The sequence below is a fragment of the Egretta garzetta genome, unplaced genomic scaffold (assembly GCF_000687185.1).
Source record: "Egretta garzetta isolate BGI_Z169 unplaced genomic scaffold, ASM68718v1 scaffold504, whole genome shotgun sequence".
Taxonomy (NCBI): domain Eukaryota; kingdom Metazoa; phylum Chordata; class Aves; order Pelecaniformes; family Ardeidae; genus Egretta; species Egretta garzetta.
Window position 1 is genome coordinate 1432057 of NW_009259535.1, and position 24357 is coordinate 1456413.

Sequence of the window (24357 nt, forward strand, 5' to 3'; positions counted from 1 at the left end):
GGGCATCAGTCAGTGGGTGGTGAGTAGTTGCATTGTGCATCACTTGCTCTGTATATGCCTTTATTATTTTTGTATTATTACTCTTTTATATTTCCATTATTAAACAGTCTTTATCTTAACCCATGAGTTTTCTCACTTTTACTCTTCCAGTTCTCTCCCCCATCCCACCAGGGGGGAGTGAGTGAGTGGCTGGGTGGTGCTCGGTTGCCGGCTGGGGTTAAACCATGACAGTTGATCACTTGGCTCTTTTGATACTTGAGAACATTGACAGCAGACTTTTCCTTTTTCTTGGATTCATTTCAAACTAAACTTGTGATCATTGAATTCATGATACTCTTGCATCTAATTGTTCTGTAATGCCTCCATTACTTATGAAAATAAGCCTAAAATAGCATCAGTTCTTCTTGTTCCAGTGTTTGGTAGAGAAATTTGACAGCTTAACATCCAGGAGTAAGTAGGTGCTACAATTTTAGTAACACTTGCTTTTCAGTTCATACCTGGGCTGTAATTCTCCTCCAGCTGCCCAGTTCCCAGTACTGTCTGTTCATAATTTTAGTGTATTTGCACCCAAGTCTGATTATTAGTATTCTGTCGATATTTGTCAGCAATACACTAACAGTGTATACAGGTCTTGTAAAGATCAGTGTGTTGATTTAAACAGGTCTTAGCTGTGTTGACTTCTGCTACATAACGGCGTCTTTAGCTCACAGTACCACCTTTCAGCTCTTCCCTGATCAAGGCTCATCTTTGAGGACCTCTATGCTAGATAGCATTCTTCTGTTTTTCTTCTTACTGATGGGTAAAGTCTTATTCCCTTATCTGTTGTTTCATGTCTAAATGCTGCGTAAGGGTCTTAATAAAAAAAATACTGTTCACTTGTTCTACAGAGTTTAACAAACCTTTGTCTTGCTCAGTTGATGGCAGTTTGTTACTTGTAGGGTTCCATAGGTGAAGCTTAGATATACCTCCTATTCAGTTTAACAGGACTATACTGCTTAGAGGTTTATTCTTGTAGTTTCTTTCCTGCTGCAGTTGCTACTATTGAGACTGTTACAGTATGTGACTCTTTCCTGAGGCCACAGTCAAATTTTGAGCCTGCAAAAGTGCATCTCTTCCATTTCTCCACTTCAGTCCTTACCTCAGAGAAATTTTTTAAAAGCTGAAATTACTGATTTAAGGGGAACATGAAAAACCCTGGTCATGTTCATTAGAAGATAGAGTTGGGTATTTAAATTTGCTTGTAGTCATTTCTGTTATGTAAATCTGGGGTCTTGTATCTAGTTGGTCCTGAGCTGTGCTTTTTTTGTTTGTTTGTGGGTTTTATTTATTTATTGTTTATACTTGTCAGGGTTGGGTTTTGAGATAAGGTGAAAAACGTGGCACAGAATCATTGATTTACAAGTGAGTGCAGAGGGGGAGCTTGAGCATTCTAATGACTCTACATTCTAATTAAACTACATGTTCTATGCTTAAAAGGTAAAATAATGTTTGGCTCAGAAGAAGAGGCTGGGTGTAAAGGTGTGGGGAAAAAACTTGCACTGTTTTCTTTTTAAATGCTGTAATTTTACAGCCTGGTGTCTTAATTTCATGGGGAGTTGGAAGGAGGGTTGTACCTATGTTTTTAAATGCTGTCACCTATGGTGTTTGTAATCTGCAGCTTCACTCTACCGTTCCTTTCAGGTTATTTCTAATTGCTAGCAACTATGTACTAGAGTTCTTACAAGAAGCTTATTTCCTTTTTGAAAACTGAAGTTTTCTCTTGCCTTTCCTTCTCTGGTACTTTTAAAACGTGATTGGATTAAGCAGAACTGTTGTCCTTGCCCTTCAAGACACTTAAGGTGTACTTAATTTTGAAAGAGGGATGAACTGTTGGGAAGCAGATGGAGTAAAGAATAGAACTTCACAGAAAATTACCTTGAAGTGTTACAAGTGGGGTTTTTTTTAAGATGGTATAGTTCAAAATCTCAGCTCTGCTGTGGTCTTTGCCAGCAGCATAAATACATACATGTGCTAGGGAAAATGCATATCCTGCAGACCTTTTTCATCCTGTCTTTTCTTTAGGGGAAAGTAGTTCACCAGAGCCTGAACATCATGAACTCCTTTTCTCAGAAAGTGAAAATACAACACATACGTTCCCTGTCAGAAGATATAAGATTTTATTATAAGAGGCTAAGAAGTAATAAAGAAGATTTAGAGCCAGGAAAAAAATCAAAGGTTTGTTTCTGCATTATTTCTACATGTTTACAATTTCTTTCTATGTACAGCATATGTTAAGGTTCTGTGCTCATCAGAAGTCTTCTTTCATTCTTCTTTGGTCATTAGATTTACTGTGCTGTTTCTTAATTGATGTGCTCTTAACTGTTTTGCAGATTGCAAATATTTATTTTGATCCTGGTTTACAATGTGGAGACCATTGTTATGTAGGATTGCCTTTTCTATCTAAATGTAAGTAATGTTCAACTTCACAATGAAAATCTTTAAAATAAAAAAAGTTTTCTCCTTAAGCAATGATTTTACATATAGAGTTTAAAAACCTCGTTATTTCTTAAAGCGGAATCTAAAGTTCAGCACAGCATAGCAATGCAAGAAGATGCATGGGATTCTGACTGGGATTTGCATGAGAATTTATTCAAAGAATGGACAGAAATAAAAGAAAATTCAAGCCATAGGTAAGTATTTTATCCCTGTTACTTTCTCAGGCCTAGATGATCACTAGATAATTCTGTTACATGTGCTCTTATAAAATACAAGGTTTCTTAATATTGCAGTGTTCTTTGAGAAGGGGCCAGGAAGGAGTTACTTGGCCTTCTCCAGAAAACTTTTAAGAGAACATTTGAAAAGCTAAAAACCAGTAATAATTTCCTCAAATCAAACACAGCACTGAAAGTTGCCATTCACTTGAGTACGCTGCAATTCTTGAAAAGATGGCAACAGCGAGGCAGTCTCTACTCTGCAAAAAATTCCTAAAACAGATTACACTGTTTGCACAGTATCCCTGCTTAATCTGTTTTAAAGTAGTCACCTCACTATCCCTCTAAGATTTCATAAGGTTTTCTATTGCTACTATTCTGAGATCATTGTATTTCAGTGAATTATCAGATTGTCTGGTATTTTTCCTTGAGATTTGCTAAATAGAAGGTGATTAATCATTGCTATTTAATATTTAGGAAAAGTCAAACTCTGTAGGCTGCTATATAACTTTTAAACATTTGCCTTCTCATACATAAAGTGATTTGATCTCCAAAAGACATTAAGTTAGCGTTAACAGCAAGTGCATGTGTCTTTTGTGATGATAGCATCCAGACAACCATGTCAAAAAAGGTACGCGTATTTCTGGAGAAGCAAGATGGCTGTACGTAGCTAAATAGAGTAACAAAAGCATACCTCCTTTTATCACTCTTTTATAATGCTGATATATGTAATAACTCCTGAACACATTGGATCTAAACGGAATCCTCTGTTTAGCCACACCAGTAACTTTGAAGAATGTCCTATCACCTACAGTAAGAGGACAGTAAAGGAAAATTCTATTATAAACTACTTTAGAATAAGTAACAGTTCTAGCTAGAATATACCGTGCTTTAATATTATTTAATGTAATATATAATCTAGAATATGTAACGCTTTTAAAGAGAGTTACAATTAACCACATGTCCAAGGTAACATTTAGCAAAGGAGAAACCACTTCTTGAATACAGAGGGGTTCTGACTTGGGCATTTGGAGTCTCTCCAAAAACTTCTCTAGGTTTGAAGTCTATAGTTCCATCTGTTTTGCTGGCTGGATGACTCAGTACTGTTAGTCTTGTTTCAGCTCATCGTGGAGAGATTGTAGGAGAACAGGAATCAAGTCTGTTGCAGAGGTTGATTAATAGCAAAGAACTTCATTCGCTGGTGGGAATAGTAGTGGGCACCAAGTGTGACCAGTTTAGATTTGCTTTAGATTTGTTAGTAGTATGGGCACATACTCTGTGTACCCATTGCAGCTAAAGAACATGTACAGATGTATTGTACATTACACACGTGCAGGCACAATATGTTTCCTGGATAGCGGACATCTGGATATTGTATTGGAAGGAAACTGTAGCAGGACTGAGATTTTTCCTTTCTACTGTTTATACCTTTGCAAATCATGAAATATATTTTGGGTTGTTTTTCTTACTAATCTGAATCTCAGTTATATTCTCAAAATTTATTTCTGCAATAGTAAGAGCTAGGCACTTGCTAATGAAAGATAAAATTTGTGTCTCACTGTCCAGAGAGCAGAGATTTAAGAGAAGTGCGAATACAAAAAAATTTGTGATACAGTGCATAAGTCCTACCACGTTTTTCTGCTCACCTTTACCCATAAATAGGCCATAACAGAACTTGGAATGGATGGATGTTGACAACAATACTTAACAGAGAACATCTTTAGAATCTTTGGATTTGTCTTCTATAGCATGTTTTGGTGGTTTCTGTTGTGCTTTTTAATAGCAATACATATAGACAGAGCTCAATGGTGGTTTTTAATTGCATATAAATATAATGTACTGTGCTATTTCTCAAACTAATGTTGCTTTCAGGGTGCTTTTAAGCCCTCTGCTTTTTCCAGGCTTTTCCTATTTTACTCTGTAAGATAAGTTTTTATTACTGTTTCTCCAGACTGAATGCTGTATTTGAAGTAGACACAGATCTTCAGAAGGATGTCCAGTTGAAAATTACAGCAGAAATGGCCTGGCCTTCCATACTTAGCTCACCACGCCATCTAAGCTTCCCTCTCACCAATACAAACAGCTCATCAGTAAGTTACTCATTTGATAGTGTCATTTTGTAAGGACTGCGTTTTAATTGGTATTTCTAATTACATTAATCCTAATGTAAACTTTAAAAAAAATTATGTTTCTGAATAGGAAGAAGAAATTTTTCTAGAAAATCCAGCTGACGTTCCTGTGCACATTCAGTTCCTTCCTGTAGCTCTGTATTCTAACCCATCTACCTTTGTTGATAAAATGTTAGAACGGTAAGTATTGTTTGAGAGTACTTAGGGCAGTCTCACTCTACAGCAAAATGCAATTACAAAAAATGCATGCAGTATTTGGCAGCTGTGTTGGTAGTTATAGTGTTGGCCACTTCTAGAATTTGAATCATTAGGCCAGTTGAGGACTGAATCTAAGCTGATTGCCATTGAATGCACATCTGTATTTTTTTTGCTAAGCTAAAATGTTTACATTCCTTCCTTAACTTGATGTATGAGGGGGGTAAATAAGAAAAAACAAATAATCCTTTCAGCTGCATATTGTTTGAGTCCTGTCATAAGATCTTGATTTGTACTAAAATCCATAAATGAGAGTATGTCGTTATCTTCCCTGATCTGTGGGGGGAAAAAAAAAATTGCATATCTGTTTCAGATTTAATTTGAGTAAGCCAACTGATTTCAATCTGAGGACTCTAGAGTTCCAGGTCTTCAGAAATTGTGTAAGTATTCCAATATGTTCTTTAGATTTTTAAATTTAGGTATTTTAATGTTTTAGTAAGAGTTCAGTCATACATGTCTTCAAGTTTAGATATTGCAATGTGTGACAAATGTGCTGCTTCTGTTGGATATTTTCAGGGATCTGGGAAAAGTAGTATTTCTTCATATGTAATAGTTAGAATGTTGCTTTTTCTATATGCTTACATTATAACATGATTGTGGAAGTTACAGGAAAACTGCATGTATTCATTCTCTTGCTGATAGAGGATTATTTTCTTCAGTGGTTGCTAGTTCTAAAATTAGTGAAGTATTGAGTTTTCCATTGCTTTGTTCTTTATTTTAAATGATTCAATTTTGTGGAAAACTTCAAATGTGTGCTTTTTTCATATAGAGCATGCCACATCCTGAACACTTCCTTTTCTCATCTGATATATATGCCTTTTCCCCTCCATTTGCAGTTTGTTTTAGATTAGCAATTTGATGCTTGCACAGTATCAAAAGGCAAACTTGGCAAAATACACTTTTTTCAATAGTTATTCTATTTTAAGTTTGCTTTTTCCCCTTCATATATTCTAAAAATGTTTTAACAATGGAAATTTTTGAGGATAGAAAATGTTACATCATGGCTTAATGCTCATTTAGTGTAAAATGCTAAATTTAATACATTTAAGAACTTCTGAACTCTTTCTTCTTCTGGAGCTTTATGAATCCACATGGGTGTAGTTTAGCTCAGTCCTGTCTTGCTGTGTTCTTCTGCTTCTTAACAGACACAGGTAGTTTACTAAGTAGGGAAATACTTGTGCTGTCAAACTTTCTGGTTAAAACAACAGTGTATGTCATTGGGTAGTACAATTCTTTGACAAGACCAATTTTCTAGCTAAAATAATATAATTTCTTTCGAATATATGTAAAAATTTCCTATATTTAAAAGTGTTACTTTGTTTTCCCCACTCTCTTCAGGTCCAGCCACTACAGAGCACTGTAGGACTTCCAAAGGGCCTGGCTCGTCATTCAGTTTTAAGCCTAATATTAAAACCTGGTGAGAGAAAGTCTGTCAAAGTAAAGTTCACTCCAGTTCTTAACAAAACTGTTTCATCGTTAATTGTTATCAGGTATGATAGATACTTCCAAAATTACTGTGGATTTTTTCAGATGTTTTTTATTTGTATGTAAAGATCATACTTGTGATCAGCTGTCAATAACAATCACTTTTACAAGAATTATTGTAGAATCATATGTGTCTGGAGAAAGATGTAATTTAAATGTAATTGTGATGTTTTACAGTAGTTAAATGTATTCAGTACGTACTTTCTAATATAAATATGCTGTTATAATGGTTTGGGTTGGAAGGGACCTCTAGGATCACGTAGCCCAACGCCCCTGCAGTGAGCAGGGACATCTTCAACTGGATCAGGTTGCTCAGAACCCCATCCAGCCTGGCCTTGAATGTTTCCAGGGATGGGGCCTCCACCACCTCTCTGGGCAACCTGTGCCAGTGTTTCATCACCCGCGTCATAAAAAATTTCTTCCTTATATCCAGTCTAAATGTACCTTCCTTTAGTTTAAAACCCCTACCCCTTGTGCTGTCACAGCAGGCCCTACTAAAAAGATTGTCCTCATCTTTCCTGTGGGCCCCCTTTAAGTGTTGAAAGGCCGCAATCAGGTCTCCCCACAGCCGCCTTTTCTCCAGGCTGAACAACCCCAACACTCTCAGCCTGTCCTCATAGGAGAGGTGCTTCAGCCCTCGGATCATTTCTGTGGCCTCTTCTGGACCCACTCCAACAGGTCCATGTCCTTCCTGTGCTGAGGGCCCCAGAGGTGGACGCAGGGCTCCAGGTGAGGTCTCACCAGAGTGGAGCAGAGGGGCAGAATCACCTCCCTTGGCCTGCTGGCCACCCTGCTTTTGGTGCAGCCCAGGATAGGTTTGGCCTTCTGGGTTGCGAGGACACATTGCTGGCTCGTGTCCAGCTTTTCATCCACCTGTTCTTGGAGACCTGAATTCTTAAATACATATTACACTCTCTTGAAAGTAGGGACTCTAGTTATAGATGCCATTTGCAAGATCAAGCTGCAGTGCAAGTTCAGTCTTTCTAGTGAAGAGCTCTGTTTGAATAACTATTTCACTTTTGTATCAGGTGTGATACATTAACACGATGATGAAATACAAACTTTAGTACGTCATTGGTTTTTTATTTTTGCACGCGATGTTGCGATTTCTTAGGGTTTTGTCTTGCAAACACTATGTTTGAGACCCCCACTATTTACTTCGATATTGTGGGGAATTAGCTGTGCAACTGTTTATATTTCTGTCCTCTGGATTTGGGATATAACTTCATGGTCTGTAGAGAAGCTTACAGGAGCAATAGACTGCTTAATCCTCTTATGAATGCTTCCCCTTTTTCTTTGTACACAGAAATAATTTGACTGTAATAGATGCCATAATGGTACAAGGACAAGGAACGACTGAGAGCTTGAAGGTTGCAGGCAAACCTCCCAGTGCAGGAAGTTCTTTACGCTTTAAAATCACAGAAGCATTATTAAAAGACTGTTCAGAAAGTGAGTACTTCTTGAGCTACTATGCTGAACAGAAAAGAAACCGCATTTTACATGTACAACTTGAATTGTGTGGAAATATTTTTTTTTTCCCTGTTGTAGTGCCCCAGAAATTTAATTCCTTTAAATACATTAAAATTGCTTCTTCATTTGGGCAAAACCCAAAATCTTTTACTTCTTCTATTTTAATGTGAAAATTAGGGAAGATGAAATGAAAGCCCTTCATCCACTAAAATTCAAGATGGGGAGGTGAAGATCCTAGTATATTTACTAGGATAATCTCTAATTCCTAAATTTAAGTCAAATTGGATCACAGATGCAACTTTCTGTATATTTTTTTTCCCTCACACCTTCAGAGTCTGTTTGCACATAGCCAACAGGGAAAAAGGTAGGGTATGTTCCTTGATGAAAATTACATCCCAGTCAGATTCTGCTCTGGGGTCAGATGTTTTCTTCTCTGTGGCTCCAGGCTGGCTTCCGAGAGGAGAGCTAAGAGTACCTGTATCACCAAAGGAACTGGTAAAAGGTTCAGTTGTATCTGGTAAAATCTGCTTTGTTACTTTGCAGATTTCCAGACAGATCTGTAATGTGCCATGTTAATTATTGTCTTAAAATTGTTCTTCTTTTTTTGAGGGACGAGTGAGAAAACTTCAAGTAAAGCTTAGCCATTACCGCTTACATGTTGTGGTTTAGGAATTATTTTTTTTTTGCAAATAGCGTGTGTAGCTCAGCCACAGATTGTATTTTTAAGACACAAAAAAATAAGCTTTTATTCTCCTCATGCTGGGACTTTTCACAGAACACCACAATATGAAGCAGCACGTCAAAGAACTTTGCAGCTTAGATGATTTTTTTTGTGAGGCGACAATGCTGTCAGAGGCTTGGGGGGTTGTGTTTTTTCCCTGATGAGTTAGAGCACTCTAGAATTGTACAAGTGCCCTACCTTGACAGCGGTGAGAATCTGGCTTCAGAGATCTGTTTCTGCAGGTTACGGAAAGATTTTCATGGGCCTCGCTAGTCCCCTTTCCTGTGATAATACTGACAGAACTCTCTTCTACTGTAGAACATGAATATAGTGAAGGATATCTGTTTAGTGTAACACTAACCACTTTCTGCTGTTTGTTTCTAGAAATGAAATACAAAGAACCGAATTTCACACTGAGAAGAACATTTAAAGTGGAAAATACAGGGCAGCTGCAGATTAATGTGAAAACTATGGAAATCAGTGGCTATACATGTGAAGGATATGGATTTAAAGTAGTTAACTGTCACGAGTTTGCACTAAGTGCCAATGCCTCTAAAGACATTGTCATACTGTAAGTGTTTTTTCTTACATCTAAATGGAGTGTTACATTAGGAATTCTGTATACCTAATTCTGCTTCAGAGGAAAACTGTTGGTTAAATTCCGTGGTTTTTTACTTAAGCTTTGAGTGTTTTGGTTTGGTGAAAAGACACGCAGTTGTGACTTAAAAGTGAAGTGTTTAAAAACTTCATAGCTCACATAATGGTCTGTTCCATTGCTTGCTTACAGCTGCTGTTAATTTTTCACTGCATTCATAGCTTTCTTTTAACAGATTTGGTCAAAACTTAATTTCAGTTATTATATCTTCATATGGTGTGTCAGATGTGTTAAGCATAGGTGTTTATGAACTTAGTCAAACACATCTTGAGGTATTTGAAAGATACTTGTAAGTATCGTTAGGCTAACTGTGTGGATGAATCTTAGTCATACTACTAGGGATATTTGTTATAAATGTTTGATTGGGATACCAGTCATAGCAGTAATTGATGGAGCTTGGAGGGGGTATTATTATTTATGAATAATACAAATTATCTCAAACTCTCATGCTGTTCATATAAAAAGTTCTAACGTGCTTTACTTTGCTTTTCAGGTTTACACCTGATTTCACTGCTTCCAGAGTCATACGTGAATTAAAATTCATCACTGCGGGAGGCTCTGAATTCGTATTTATCTTGAATGCATCCCTTCCATATCACATGTTGGCAACATGTGCAGAAGCGCTACCCAGGCCCAACTGGGAATTGGCACTATACGTAATCATCTCAGGAATAATGAGGTAGTGCGCATGTGTGCGTTCTTACCGGTATACGTGCATGAACTACCACTGCTTGAATACAGGTCACAGAGAAGTATATATGTATTCAGTACGTGCTGTAATTGGTGTAAAATAAAGTAGGGTGAGGTGAAAAAGGACAACAAATTAATAAACGCTCCTGTAGATTGAGTGTGAACAGTTAAGGCTGAGGAGTACTGACTTTCTGCTCAAACTGAGGACAAAATAACATACTTTTTGCTTGGGCCTGTTTTCTTATGTGAGATACATACTCCTGTTAACCCTGGTAATGTGTAGTTTTTTGGTAAATAATTAAGCCAAACTTGAATCAAATGAGGTATTAAAGCACTGCTAAACGTGAATTACCATAGAAATGTAAGCATCCTCCTGGAGTATTGTGCTTTAGAGATATGAGGCAGTGGCTGTAATGAGCTTAGCAGATGCCTTGGATGAATTTAACTTTGCTGCCACTTGTGTGTGGCAGACAACTGGTGATACTAATAATGGGATTTCTGAGAACCTGGAGGGCATTGTTTGCAGCACTGCACGCTCAAAGGTTACGTAGTATCATATTAATGCACTTTTTAAAAAAACTCATCACACAGACGTATGTTAGCTGTGACTGGTTGAAATATGAGTTGAAAATTCCACTGCATTTTCCTAGACTAACCTCTATCTATCTGTATCTATTTGCAATCTGAGGTTATAAACAACGTGTCCCTGCTCACCTCTTGGATGTGAGACGCTTTCCCCCTCTGCCTTTATCCAGAGAAAACCCCAGCGTAGAAACATAAAAGTTGTTACTTACCAGTAACAACAAATGCTGTTTCCCGTTTTCATTAGTGTTAAGCTTGTATCTTAGCGTGAGATGGATTGCTGCTGTAGATGCCTGTGATGAAAAAGTGGTCTTTCTGTGTGCTGCAAATCCAGATCCAGATATGTAATATACCTGCTTTTTTTTTTTTCCCCCCCATGTTAAGATACTGTCTCTTCTATTTTGCTGTACTGTATTAGATAATTGTTTGGCTAGGCTGTCTTTCCTTCTAGGGACTGATAAAAGAAATAGAAATGTTAAAGTTACAGCTTGCTTAATTTTCTTTTTTGACTCTTCAGTGCTTTCCTAATTAATGCAGTGTTAGCTAGGAAACTGCATTTTCCTAAGTAACAGGAAAATTTCTGTTACTTAGGTTTCCTAACTAACACTGCATTACTTCAGAAAGTGCTGAATAAGTACTTAAGTGGGGTTTTTTCTGTATATTTGCTAGAAATGTATAAGCTTCATTTCTCTTTAGTTTATTGACAGAGTGAATTGTCAGCTCATAAGTGTAGTTTGTGTGGATAATTTTATATGTACTGTATTTGTTAATTAGACTTCACGAAAGACTACAGACTAATAATCCTTTCACTCACTATATCTTTTTCCTACGAGCACAAACCATCCTTCTTAGCAGCAAACTAGGAAAGAGTCCTGATGTAACTATTTCATAATATTCCAAGAGTCCTGTGTGCAGTCAGCCTCTGACTTTTAGGATGCTGTCACTTAGGGGTTTGCTAGGTGCCACTTAAAGGATACTTCCATACTGTTGCAAAGGTATCCTTAATTTCTAGGAATTAACAACTCTAGGAGTGTATCCTTCATGTTTTTAATCTGATAATTGTTGCCTTCCCTAAATCGCTATTGGTTTGGATTGTTACCATACTTGTGGCTCCAAGTTTTGAAGTCCAACTTGACAGGATATGTACAAACACGACAAAGGAGCCAGTCCTTTCTGTGAAGAGCTTGCCAGCTAGGCATATGTGTGCTCCAGGATAAAACTGTGAGAGGAAAGAGGGATGTACCAAGATAGTTTTTGGGTGTCTAGACCATGTTACTCCCCACAGTGTGGTGTTCCTCACACTAATTGGTTTGTGATTTAAATCACTTGAACATTTTACACTAGTTTTATTTTTTCTTTCTTTTTAAATAATAGGGGGTTTAAAAAGCAAAAAAACCTAAACCACTACTGCTCCCACCACAACCACACCAAAACCAGAAAGTGCAGTTAAAAAGACCAGAAAACAAGATCTGTTCTGGTTTTCATTTCAAAGCTGGTATTTGTTTATCAAAACACCTGTGTTGGCTTACTTAGAGGGAGTAGAGTCCTTACCAGAAAGTAGCAGAGGAGGAGAAGCCCTCAAGGTGACCTTTTGCTGCAGCCTCCCCTGTACAATCTCTGCGGAGCCCAGCATGGTTACCACGAGGGCAGTGCTGTTGGGTTGAGGGGGGAAGAGTGCCCACGAGCCCACCAAAACCCTGTGCACTCCATCCCAAGTTTGTGTAGCACCATGGTGGTAGAGATGCGATGCTTTCTGGTTGGCATCAGTCTTGTGAAGCTTTCAAATAGCATCATGGATAGCAATTAACAAGTGAAAGAGATTATATCTTATTCTTCACATCCCAAAGGTAATTCTGGTTTTGATGGCATGGCACCCAAGGCAATCATTACTCTTTTGAGAAACGGTTTGTGTAAGCTTGTCTGAAAAATTCCCCTATTTTTTCAACTTTTCTGTTGCTTGTTAACATCTTGGCTGAAAATTATCTTTCCTACCTTCTGCCATCTAGTTATGCATCTATAATCCTTTTTAATCCCCGGGGCAGGGGAAAAAAGCACTGATAAGCTATCAACAGCTGAGTTGGTCTCCAGAGTTGCTTGTATTTTTGATGACAGCTAAAACTTAAAAGATATCTAGACTAGAGTCTTTTAGCAAAAATTAAGCAAGAGGTATCTCATCTTTTTGTGTGAGTTGATGCTGGTTTTCATGCATGTGGCTTAGAAAAACTGGCAGTCAGAATAGGGGGGAGAACAGAAACTGAAGTTGCTAATTTCAAGTTCTTTTCTCATAAACTTTCTAGGGTAATAGGCAAGCTTTAGTCATCGTCATTGTGTCTCTTCCCCCCGAAACTCCCACCTGTTACAAGATGAAATCGATAGCAGTGCGATGAAGGTCTCTGCAGTGGTTTTATTGCTTCATTCAAAAATATAGTCCACTGCAGTGTGTTATGTAAGTGGAGAACTCCTAAACACGGTATTGCAGCAGATGCAGTTAGTTGTAAAACTCCTTGAAATAACGCTCTTAAAATTTACGTCTCTGAGCAGCAGTGCAGTTCTCTACAGAGGGTCTCTGCTTTTAAAATGGAATTGCACCAACAAACTGTGAGAGCTGCCAGCCACTTGGATGCCATTTTAGTATTTCAATTATATCTCTCTTTATTTCCTTTGGATTAATACTCTTCACAACTGCATGTCAGACTTGCACCTAACTTCCATTCTCAGTATTACTGATGTATGTATCATGCCAGACTTGTGTATTTTATGTTTTTATCAGACAAAGTTGTGGTTTGGATGCAGTTTTCATCCTTTCAGTTCAAGATACAAACTTGTCTTGTGTGATTTAATTCGTTAACCTTAAAATGCTCAAAGCTAAGAAATGCTTAGATGACTGCCTCTCTTCCCTGCAGCGTACTCTTTCTCTTGGTAATTGGAACAGCCTATCTAGAAGCTCAAGGGATATGGGAGCCATTTAGGAGACGCTTGTCCTTTGAGGCCTCAAACCCTCCCTTTGATATGGGAAGGCCACTTGATCTCAGGAGAATAGTTGGAATTTCATCTGATGGAAAGTAAGTATACATTTGGGGGGTTTTGTGGGATGCTTCCCCCCCTTTTTTTTATTTAGTTATAAGGCCAGTAAGAAAGTAATACTGCTCCTTAAACAGATGAATGAATAAAGATCCTCCCAGTTAGTTATAAAAAGAAGGCTTGGATTAAAAAGTTGGATTTTGTGATTGTGAGGAATATTCATCTTTTGGAAAAAAAAAAAGAAAAAAAAACAAAACAAAAAAACAAGCAAAACCAAACCCTGTCAAGTTTCCTGTTAATATTGTCAGAAATGAAAGATATAGACTGCAGAAAAATAGCAGGCCAGAAGTCCACACCTTTGGTGTCTTAAATAAAAAAAAAAAATCATCTCCTTTCAGTGTTCATACGTATTGACTGTCATTTTACTCTGTTTTCGTTCATACATACAGTGAGCAAGTGAATGTGGCAAAGGCTACCGACTTGTCAAACAAGTTTCAGGTATTTTTGTTGGTTATAAGCCAAAACCAGTGTAGTTCAAGGGTTCTTTTGGGCATAGTGATTCTTTTTTCATGTGGAAGAGTGGAAACACTGTAGAGTATATTTAAACACTTGTTCTTTCAGCTTGAATGCGCTTGGATCCGATTCTAATCACGGTTCATCCAGAGGGATCTACGGAGCAGGCAGTTCATCTTCACGATCCAGTGCAGGGAATCACAAACAATGCAATGCAACAGGACACCTTCACAGCAATAGAAACACACCTGATGTTGAAAACATCAAATCCAAACCCAGTTCAAGCGTACCTAATAGGACTTCAGCACAAGCAGCTTCCATGCAGTCAGTGAACAGAGCGGGCCCCTTTGCCTTGGATTCAGGTGCCCCAGCTCAGACTCACGCCGCAGGCAAAAGAGCCAAGGGGACGAGGCAGAACCAGCAGCCAACGCAGCAGCAGGCGCCGGCTTTGGCAGAGCAGCCCCTCCAGCAACCCCCAGCATCCGGGCCCCAGCAGCAAGAGCAACAGACTGAAAGTGCTTTGCCACAGCTACCACTTCTCAGCCCACCCCATGGCGAATGTGCCAGCAGCAGAAGGCACAGCTCGGAGGATTCAGATCTCACTGGGCTCATAGAAACCATGGAAAAAGACTTTGACCACCCAGAATCCCCTTCCCCAGACGTGTTTACAGAGCAGCCCCCATCTCCACTCGCAAAAAACAAAGGTAATACAATTCTGCTTTTTTTAACAGGATGATTCATTATGTAAGCCACAGAACAAGATTTAATCAGCTGTAAAGGTCATGTTTTCATAGTGTGGAAAGTGATAGCTTCTCAGCTGTACCCTGCCTTGCTGTACGCACCCGTGTCTTGAACACTTCCTTTATTCATTTTATGGCCGCGAAGTTCTCCGTGCAATGTTAGACTGTGATTCTTCCTGCAAAATTTTTGGAACATTTTGGTGAAAGCAAGCACGAATATTTAGACATCTGACCCTCTGAAGAAAGATGCTTTTGTTTGCTACTCCTTTGCCTTTGGGTTAGCATCCATCCCTCCCACCTCCATCATTTGTACTTGGGGCTGAGGGTTGAGGAAAGGAAAAGGAAGTTTTTATTAGGAAAGGACAGTTGGTATTATGAAAACTGAGATGGGGAGAAATGGAGGAGGGGAAGAGAGCGAGATGGGTAAACCCCTGTGGTATTGTTTGGGAATGGAATTCTTCATGCCTGGACTTGTAGTTGTAGAAAATCCTTGGTGTCAGGTGGTCAGCAAATTAATATATGGCGCCTGTGTTTAAGTTGCATTCATCTTTGCATGAGGTTAGAGTTGAGTTTGAATTGTTCATGCATCTTTTCAGTTGTCTAATGCTTAAAATAATGTATTGAATGTCGTACATTAGATACATTCAGACTTTTAAAATTATGTCAGTTATTTTCCTTCTTATAAACATTTTGTTACTGCAGAACTTCTTATCATGTTTTTTGTATTAGCCATTTCAGTGTTGTCCCAGAGTTATGTGGTTATAAATTTAATCTTAAAGTGTTTATTTCTAAATGATTTTTCACTTTTTTCTAACAACACTGTCGTACAGGAACGGTACTGATACTGTGTTGCTTATTAGAGATAAAGTTAAGAAAACGAATGGTGGGAAGGCACGTAAACCCTGAAGCATCTGTATGATCACGTGCCACCAAAGAGGAAGGCTTCACTCTGCTAAGTAGCAATGAGCAGGAAGTTCTCAGTTCAGCATGGATGTGATGGCGCATCTGGACTTTCAAAGTGGAGACTCTGAAGGCCGTTTGGTTTTTAGTTTAGACCAGGGGATTGTGGTTAAGGGAATTCATAATAAGAGAATTATGACCAGTTTGTCAGGTATTCATTTCGTAAAGGCTAAATGGTACTCCAGCAAAGTGACGTGACGTAGGTACGTTTTGTAGGCAGCGTCTGTGTCAGCAAATAGCACCATATCGGAGCTCTGGAAAGCAAAATGGCTGGTAGTGAGGGTGCAACGTCCTCCTGGGGCGTGTCTGAGCAGATTTACGGTGGACTGACCCGGTCCATGTATTGCGTGCCTGGAAGGGCTGGGAGCGCTTCTGGAGTGCATCTCCCATTTGTAGTTCAACTTAAAAAGAAACCAGCTTTTGCACTTGAGTACTGCTGGACGATGCAGCTGCTACAAAGCGTGTGGGGACCATTGAGTTTGGCTTCAAAAGCAATTCCTGATCCAAATAATGTGGTGTACCTATGTTCAGGTTTTTGTATCTATAGCAATTCCTAGCAGTCTGTGCATTGGGAGCTTGTCTGAGCAAATAGCTGCTTCTGAGTGTTGATAGACCTTTGATTACATTTTTTTCAACTACATTTAAATGCATTTTCTTGAGATGGGTGCTTCTGTTGATTTGTCTATCAATTTGAAAAGCTGTTTAAATGATGGTAAAATACTTCATTCTTAATCACTTACATGGGTTCCATTTTTTGGCATTACTTTCCCGCTTTGTAGCTCTCTCCTGGTTACATGTTCATTCAGATAACTTCACACTTTTACTCCTGGTACAGAGCCTTTGCCTCATTTGTGCTTTGACATGGTGGTATACTGACTATTTAAACATACTCTGTATTGCAAAATATATTATGAATGTTACATTTTGCAATCCAGATAGTTTTCTTGACCTCTTCATCATCTTAGATCAATAAATCAGATTTATGCATGCAGACTCCTTTTTGGACAAGCTTTTCAAAAAAAACCCAACATTATCTGCAAACCATAACTTGACTGACAAAAGCTCAGCGCATCAAATAAAACTTGCCTATTTCCATTTGCCCTCTTTAAAAATGTAAAACCATAGGGGAAGTTCTGTTATCTGTCTGGATCTACATACACGCACTGTTTGTCTTTAGATAAATAGCTAGAGCGAGTCACAAACGTTTGCACAGAAGCAGCAGCTTCTGGACTAAAACTGGCTGGCACAACATCCTGTGCAGGATTCCCATCCTCGTAGTCTTCTGTTTCAGCTTTCTTATACTTGGATCCAAGCAGGCTTCTGCGGAGCCCACATCAGTTTTTTGTTAAACAGCTGCTTTATGTTATATTTTTATATCATGATTACATTTTACTTAGATTTTCTAATGAGGTACATTAAACTGTTTAGCAATCCTGAACGAAGACTAAATTTGAAGCAAATCTTAGAACGAGGCCTTCTGAGGCAAAAGCAGAGTACCCCCAATAAGCTGGAAGCCGACCTTTAAAAAATTTCCATGCAAAACTCTACTTGTATTTACACTTTTATTTGCATGTACACTAAAAAGAATATTTTATCTCCCAATATTTTTGTTGTTCTTGATACTGAAAACCTTGATGTTAAGTCTGAAAAAAACGAATACATTGATACGTATCTGGTATTTGCCAAAATACTGAAGGCAAATTTATGTTTTGGTACAAACTTTCCCCGAGGAACATTTTGCCAGATGAAATGTGATGGCTATCATTGTGCTGCCAGGCTCAGTACTGACTTGAGCTGGTACAAATCCCAGTAGGGGCTGAATCCACTTACTCAGCACAGGTTAATTGAGTCTTTACTTGAGCAAACTGTTAGGTCCATCCTGGAAGCTGTATGCAGGCACTGTGTGGCTTACAAATGAGAACGCTTAGTCTGAGGGGCAGGATCTAGGGAAGATCTTACTGGTAAAGGTGTATATTACATCTAGTAAAAGACATGAGTATATTGTGAATGCTGTCATCCTGTAAGAGAAGAACGCAAGGCAATGGCAAGATAATGATGACTCCACACATGTGCACTCACGGTTTCTCTGTATTGATGCTTTTTTTGATAACTTTTTTACTCCCCAGGTGCCTAATCCTTCCTATTTTGCAATCCAGGACCTCTGACTTGATTTCAAAGGTTCTTAAACCTCTACATTTTGAACTTATACTAGGCTACATTTCAGTTAGCCTGTAGAAATTGCAGGAAAAACATAATCGATTGTTCAAGTGCCATTATTTATTTATATGTGCATTGCTTCAAGAAAATTGATTAAACATCCCCTGGAGTGTTTAACGCATTGTTTTCCTGCTTTGAGATGCAGTAACGCTTCAATGTGTCAAGCGAAACTGTTTTGCATTCGGCTTAGTCATACCTCTTAGAATAGTACACTCTGAAAGAATAAAATATGTCAAGAGGAGAAAGTATCCTTGGGTGTGAGATTTCAGGCTTTGGGGGTTTGGTTTTTTTACATCTTTGCTAGACAAATGCCATCAGTGACTTTTCTCATCCACTCTAGTTCTTCATCTGTTCAGATGATAAAGCTTGTACCAACTTCTGAAGTTCATGTTTAAATCTAGTCTTACGTGGTGAAACTGTCAAATTGGATTCTGAGGTGTTTAAAAGGAATGCCAGGAACAGAGCAGAGAAGAATTACAGGTAGCCAGGTGCCCACCGACGCAGCAGAGGTAGGGCTCCATAGCATAGATGTGACAGTGGAGATCAGGGTTCTTCAGGTTTGATGCTTGCATTTGGTGTAAAGTGGCTGTAAGTGGTTGGTGTATCATAACAGGTGACAAACTTCAGAGGCTTAATCACGTGGGTTAGCCTCTAAAATGAAGTGAACTAGCCCATCTCGGAGTACTGCTGCTGAGAATCTGAAGCATCCTTATCTCCCTAGGGAAAGGGAAAACACTTCAGCGCAAGGCTAAGCCACAGAAGAAGCGGGAAGAAAAGGATAGAAGAGGGAAAGGAAAGCAACAGGAGGATGAGCTGAAGGATTCCTTGGCAGATGATGACAGTTCTTCAACCACAACCGAAACCTCCAACCCAGATACAGAACCACTTCTCAAAGAGGTACGGCACGGCTCATCAAAGGAGGCTCCTGTGCTCAGCTTTCCTACGCTGTAATCCCTAACAAAGGAAGAATGTTAGTCAAAAACCGTCTTTCCCAATCCTTGCCTTCATTTCTTCTCTATAAAATTTGCTCCTCTGTGAGTGTGAATATGCTTGAATCATGTGGTCTCAGGACAGAAAGTGCCTGAGTGACTGTGGCATGAATAAGCCACCAGTTGTCAGCAGCATTGTGGGAATTGTCTCTCTGCACGCTCCTAGCCTGTTCTGTTTGCAGAATAAAAAGGCAAAGTATGGACACTAATATTACTTGGTCGTTAGGGTGTATGCTAAAACCATGAAAAACATCCATCAGTTACAAAGGGTCAGTTCACTGGTGGTAACTTGTCAGCAGGTAGTTAACTTAATTACCTTTGACAATACCCCTACCTTTATTTTACTCATTCGGCTTATGTGCTTTTAGGTAATAAACTAAAGCCCTGACAATTTGTGTAGTGGTCAGGTTGTCTTAAATATTTTGTCCTAAAGCGTGTGCTAGGGAACCAAACAAAGCAAAGGTAATCACAAAGAGAAGAAAACCAAGCCTAAATTTTGACTTGTCTTAAATTTGAACGTTGGAAAAGGTAGTGATTCTAGATGGGGGAAAAAAGAGAAAAGAAATCCATGTACTGTATTTCAAAAGTTATGGTTTAACAATGTTTTCATTTGAAAATCACTTTTGATTTTTCAGGTTGGCTATTTGAAAGTATATTTGTATTCAGAAAGTCTTAGAAGTGTAATTAAAAAAACCCAATAAATTGAATGGCGAAGTTGCTCATATTCTTCACTTTGTCTGTTTTCGACAGCCTGTACTGCGCCCAACAGCTGCAGTATGGGCCTCCATACAGACCTAGCATCTTTTTAAGCAGACTCAGAGGCTGTAGCCTGAGGAGCTGTGTGTTTGTCAACATCAGATCTGCTTGAGGCACATCAACTTGCTGGGTATTTCGATTTCTACTTCTCCAAATAGAAAAAAATAGATAGCACATTTTATAGGTGTACTCACTGAGCAGTAAAAAGATACCTTCTATGCTGCAAAAATGCTCATGCTTTCAAATAGCATTCTTTCTTCAGCGCTGTTTAAACTCTGTGCTGCAATGGAAGAGGGACTTTACTTCTCATGAATATTAACATGTTGATCTAATGTCTTTTACAGGAACCTGAAAAACAAAAGGGAAAAGTTATACCAGAAAAACCTGAAAATGAAATAGTCCAAGTAAAACAGAAAACGAAAAAACTGCTATCAAATATAAAGAAAGAAATCCCTGTAGATGTGAAAACCAGGTAAGCGTAACAACGTCTTTTCGGTGGAGAAGGCATCGTGCCTGAAGGGAAGATGGGTTGATAAAAATCTGCCTATTCGACTGTTGTGGTTGCCAGTCTGGCTAATGCCAGCAGCAGATACCTTTAAGCAGCTTTCTCTTCCTTCCTGGTATCCGGGAGTATCTGACGCTTGTAAATAATAAATTATTTAATGGGAATACAGTGCACAAATGAGAACTAAATCCAGAGAAGAAAATCAGGTTAAGCGATGTTAATCTTTTTGTAACATATACAAAATAGGGTTAATGTTTCTACAGGAGCTTCCAGTGGCAGCACAGTAAGCCAGCGCTAACATGAGTGCCTTTAATTGCCCTTGGGGAAATCACAGCCATGTAGTTTCCTTTTTTGTATCACAGAGTAAGATCAGAGTCTTGGATATGTTATTAAGGCGGCTGCTGCTGCTGCCAGTCCCTTTCCCTTACTGGCAGGTGATTGACTGCAGATGATAGAAAGGGGAAGAATGAAGAACCTTAGTCTTACTGTATCTAGTTCATTCTGAAATAGTGTGCTGAAATACCAAAATCAGATTGATATCCAAGTGCTGCAAAAGTAAACTTCACCAAATTGAGGCATGGTATATTGGCTTGCGTTTTCCCTGTCGCTGTAATTAATACTAGACTAACTGGGATTAGTAGTTGAGATAGATTCATTTTCTTAAAAATAATTGTGAAAACATTGCCTCACAAAGTCTCCTCTTTTTCTTATTTATTCTTACCGTTATCTGCTTTCCTTTATCATATAAATCACAACTTCACTACATGTGACAGTATTCAAAGGCCAGTGAGAGCTGGTTCGGAATTTCTCTGCCAGAAATGGGTAGAATATTTCCTCCCTAGAAAGACTGGGACATATAAGCAAATAGCTGGAGAAAAAGAACAGTACGTAGCCAAATTAATTTGGTGATTAGTTTGAGTAGTTGAATGTCATCGACTAAAAGATGACCCCATACATTCAGGGCAATAGTGTGTCAGGAGCCATGTGATCTAACAAGAGTCTGTGGGGGCAGAGTAGAAAAACGGCAGTGCCATCTCTTGTTGCCTCTGCATAATCAAGCAGGTTTTGTAATGCTGGAGCTCCAGGATGAAAGCTTCTCCTGGAAGGTGAGTGAGCCCTAATAAATGTGTGGAGCAGTGTGGGTAGAAAATGAGCCAGGGCTAGGAAGGGTGAAGTCGCATGTAGGAGAAATACAAAACTCTGCTTATTAATAGCTTTGAAGATGAGCTCAAGTTTGACATAAGAAAGCCACAGGAGACCAGTCTTCTGTGAGACTGTATGGCATATATATAGAAAAAAAAAAAAAATCTCCAGCGCTTCAGAGAGCTTCAAAATAAATGGATCTCTGTTTTCATTTAGCTCGTTGGAATTGTCTTGTACTCCCCCACTGGAAAACAAGCAGCGCAAAACCTTTCCGTCCAAGATACCTACACAGCACCTTTTGACGAATGGGTCTAAATCAAGAAACCTCCCCAAAACGAGAGGTAGTGTGAGGCTATTTTTTATAAAAACCTCGGGAGGTTTATTTGGTTGCTTGTAACCCCTCCTCAGTGCTTAATTCTAAGTCGGGGGTGAGAAGAAAGCTGTTCAGTTTACTTTCCACAGACTTGCTTTTCCTCTTTTGTTTTAATAGGTCCAAGCAGTAAGTTAATGGAGAGCAGGCCATCGGCGTTAGCAAAATTTCTCCCCAGTGGCTCTGGACAGGAGCTAGGAAACACCAGCAGCTCAGAAGGGGAAAAGGATTCTCCACCACCAGAGTGGGACTCTGTGCCTCTTCACAAAGCTGGCAGCTGTAAGTAATCACTAGAGGATGTCAGAATTGGTCTTCTGCAATGAACAGCCATAGGAAGGCTTGGTCTGTTTGTAGATCTTCCTGTCTTTTTGTCACTGCATAGTTGTGCTCCCGTTTTCTGCTGTAGGCCTCATATTAATAGCGTGTGGTATGATTTGGGAGGTTTGCAAACCGCATGGGCAGAACCTGGGCCATTCCACAGTTCTTCAGTGATGAACAGGATTCAGAAGCTGCTGGGGAGATTGAGGAAGTGAGAATTACTGCTCGAAAACAGTATGTGTTTTCTACAGCAGACGGGGTTTTTCTTGGTCAAATCTGCTGTAGCCAAAGTTGAAACTAATTACATGATTTGCCCTGGAGAGGAAACACTGACAGTGCCTTAGTGCAGTGGTTAGCATGGGGCACTATTATAAGCTTTTTGGTTGCGTTGTTAAGTCCCTTGTGTGGGAAGTGAACCGCCTTCCTCTTGGTCGCATGCAAGTGTAGTCATCCCTTGCCACAGCGCTCACGCACAAAGGTTTGTTCTGTACAGATCACTTCATCTCGGTGCTTTTATTGCAGTGCAGTCTCTCTGAAAGTAGGTAGTGAACCTGAATAGTGACAGGTGAATAAAGAGAAGGAGCTACTTCTTCAATAACTGGGAACAGCCTTTGCCGTAATGCCTCAATTTGAACAAACAGGGTAGCACAGGTTTGAGAAGCCTTTGTTTAAAGTAAATACTACAGGGAAGTGTTTTGTGTTTCTCTCTATAGCTACGGACAACCTTTATAAACTCTCTCTACAAACCCTGAACGCAGATGCTTTCCTGAAGCAGCGACAGCCCTCGCCGACACCCGCCTCTCCATCTCCCCCTCCTCCCCCCGCATCTTTAGCTTTTGGGCCACGAGGCGGCACTTACAGCAGCATTGTGAACAGCAGCTGCAGCAAGTGAGTCTAAATCTGCACCTCCTACTGATTTCCCAAGCACAGAGCACTTGTGGAACCCATGTGCTTCACACGGTTCATCTCCCTTCTCTCAGACCCATTTCCTCTTCCCATGGAAACTGCTTTTTTGCAGATATTACTGTGCGTATCTTACCATGCTATTTATATTTTTCTGGGGTTTCTTACTTGGTAGATTGGAAAAACGTACAATTACACGAAGTGTTGAGCTGTTAACATTTTTGTGAATGCTAGCTTAAATTGCTGCTTTTTTAATCAAACTGCTGAAGTCCAAAACCTTACTTTTTTCTTTTTTTTCTTCCTTCCTTTAAGTGAAACGAAAAGCAAGCAGCCTAATGGTACCAAACATAAGCTGGCAAAGGCAGCTTCTCTTCCAGGCAGGAATGGTAACCCCACTTTTGCTGCTGTGGCTGCAGGTTATGACAAGAGCCCAGGTACTTAGAACCCATTTGGACTTCTAAATATTTCTGAATATTCCTAAATATTCTGTTCTTTTGGTTCTTTATTAATTTTATATATTATATTCTTGCAGGTGGCAGTGGTTTACCAAAGGTTTCTCCAAGCAAGACAGATGTTTCCAGCAATATCAGCATTTCCCACACAGTTGTTGATAGTGATGGCTCTGACAGGTAATTTTTTATATTCTCTGGGTAAATACTTGGGCCCCTAGAAAAGAAGATTGCAAGCTGTTAATGGCATTTTGAAGGCAGTGACAGAATTTGTTCTGGTTTCCCCCCCCCCCCCCTTTTCTTTTTTTTAACCTGTTTTTTAAAGTCTGGGCACAGCATCTCTCACCTTGCAAAAAAAAATTTAGAACTTACAAGTGACTCAGAAGTAGAGAGAAGGATGTTCTGGATGTGATGGTGACTTTCTCCCCCTCACTCTCAGTAACTCAACCATCTTGTGCTCCCTGGGCATCCAAACAAGGAGAAATCAGCTTGGCTACTTTCAGTATTGAGGAGTGTGAACCAAGGTCACTTGACATAGTTTACAGGCAGCACAGCTTGCTGTACGGCAGTGTCTTTCACGCCCAGTTTGAACACTGAGACCAGAACTGTCACCAGGCTTTGTGTTAGGAGGAGGTGCAGACTACAGCCACACGCAGTCATGTTCCCCCAGGCCCACTCTCGTTTCTGACATGTTTTGGCAGCTCAGGTCAGCCTTGGTTGTAAAAAGCAGTAAGGGCCCGGTAACCTTTCTGGGATAGGAAAGACACTTGACTTCGAGTTTCAATATGCAAAGGAA

General features: G+C 39.4%; 1 protein-coding gene across 1 annotated transcript in view; it reads left to right on the plus strand.

Moving 5' to 3' along the window:
• TMEM131 (transmembrane protein 131) overlaps positions 1-24357 on the plus strand; it is a 91528-nt gene that overhangs the window by 61177 nt on the left and 5994 nt on the right. Inside the window, 19 exon segments of the mRNA XM_035893198.1 lie at positions 2062-2214; positions 2370-2445; positions 2552-2669; positions 4642-4780; positions 4890-4999; positions 5388-5454; positions 6413-6564; positions 7866-8008; positions 9135-9321; positions 9899-10084; positions 13581-13739; positions 14320-14915; positions 18850-19025; positions 20218-20345; positions 21738-21862; positions 22012-22170; positions 22923-23097; positions 23425-23546; positions 23645-23741. Of these exon segments, the coding sequence (XP_035749091.1) occupies positions 2062-2214; positions 2370-2445; positions 2552-2669; positions 4642-4780; positions 4890-4999; positions 5388-5454; positions 6413-6564; positions 7866-8008; positions 9135-9321; positions 9899-10084; positions 13581-13739; positions 14320-14915; positions 18850-19025; positions 20218-20345; positions 21738-21862; positions 22012-22170; positions 22923-23097; positions 23425-23546; positions 23645-23741 (3068 nt within the window).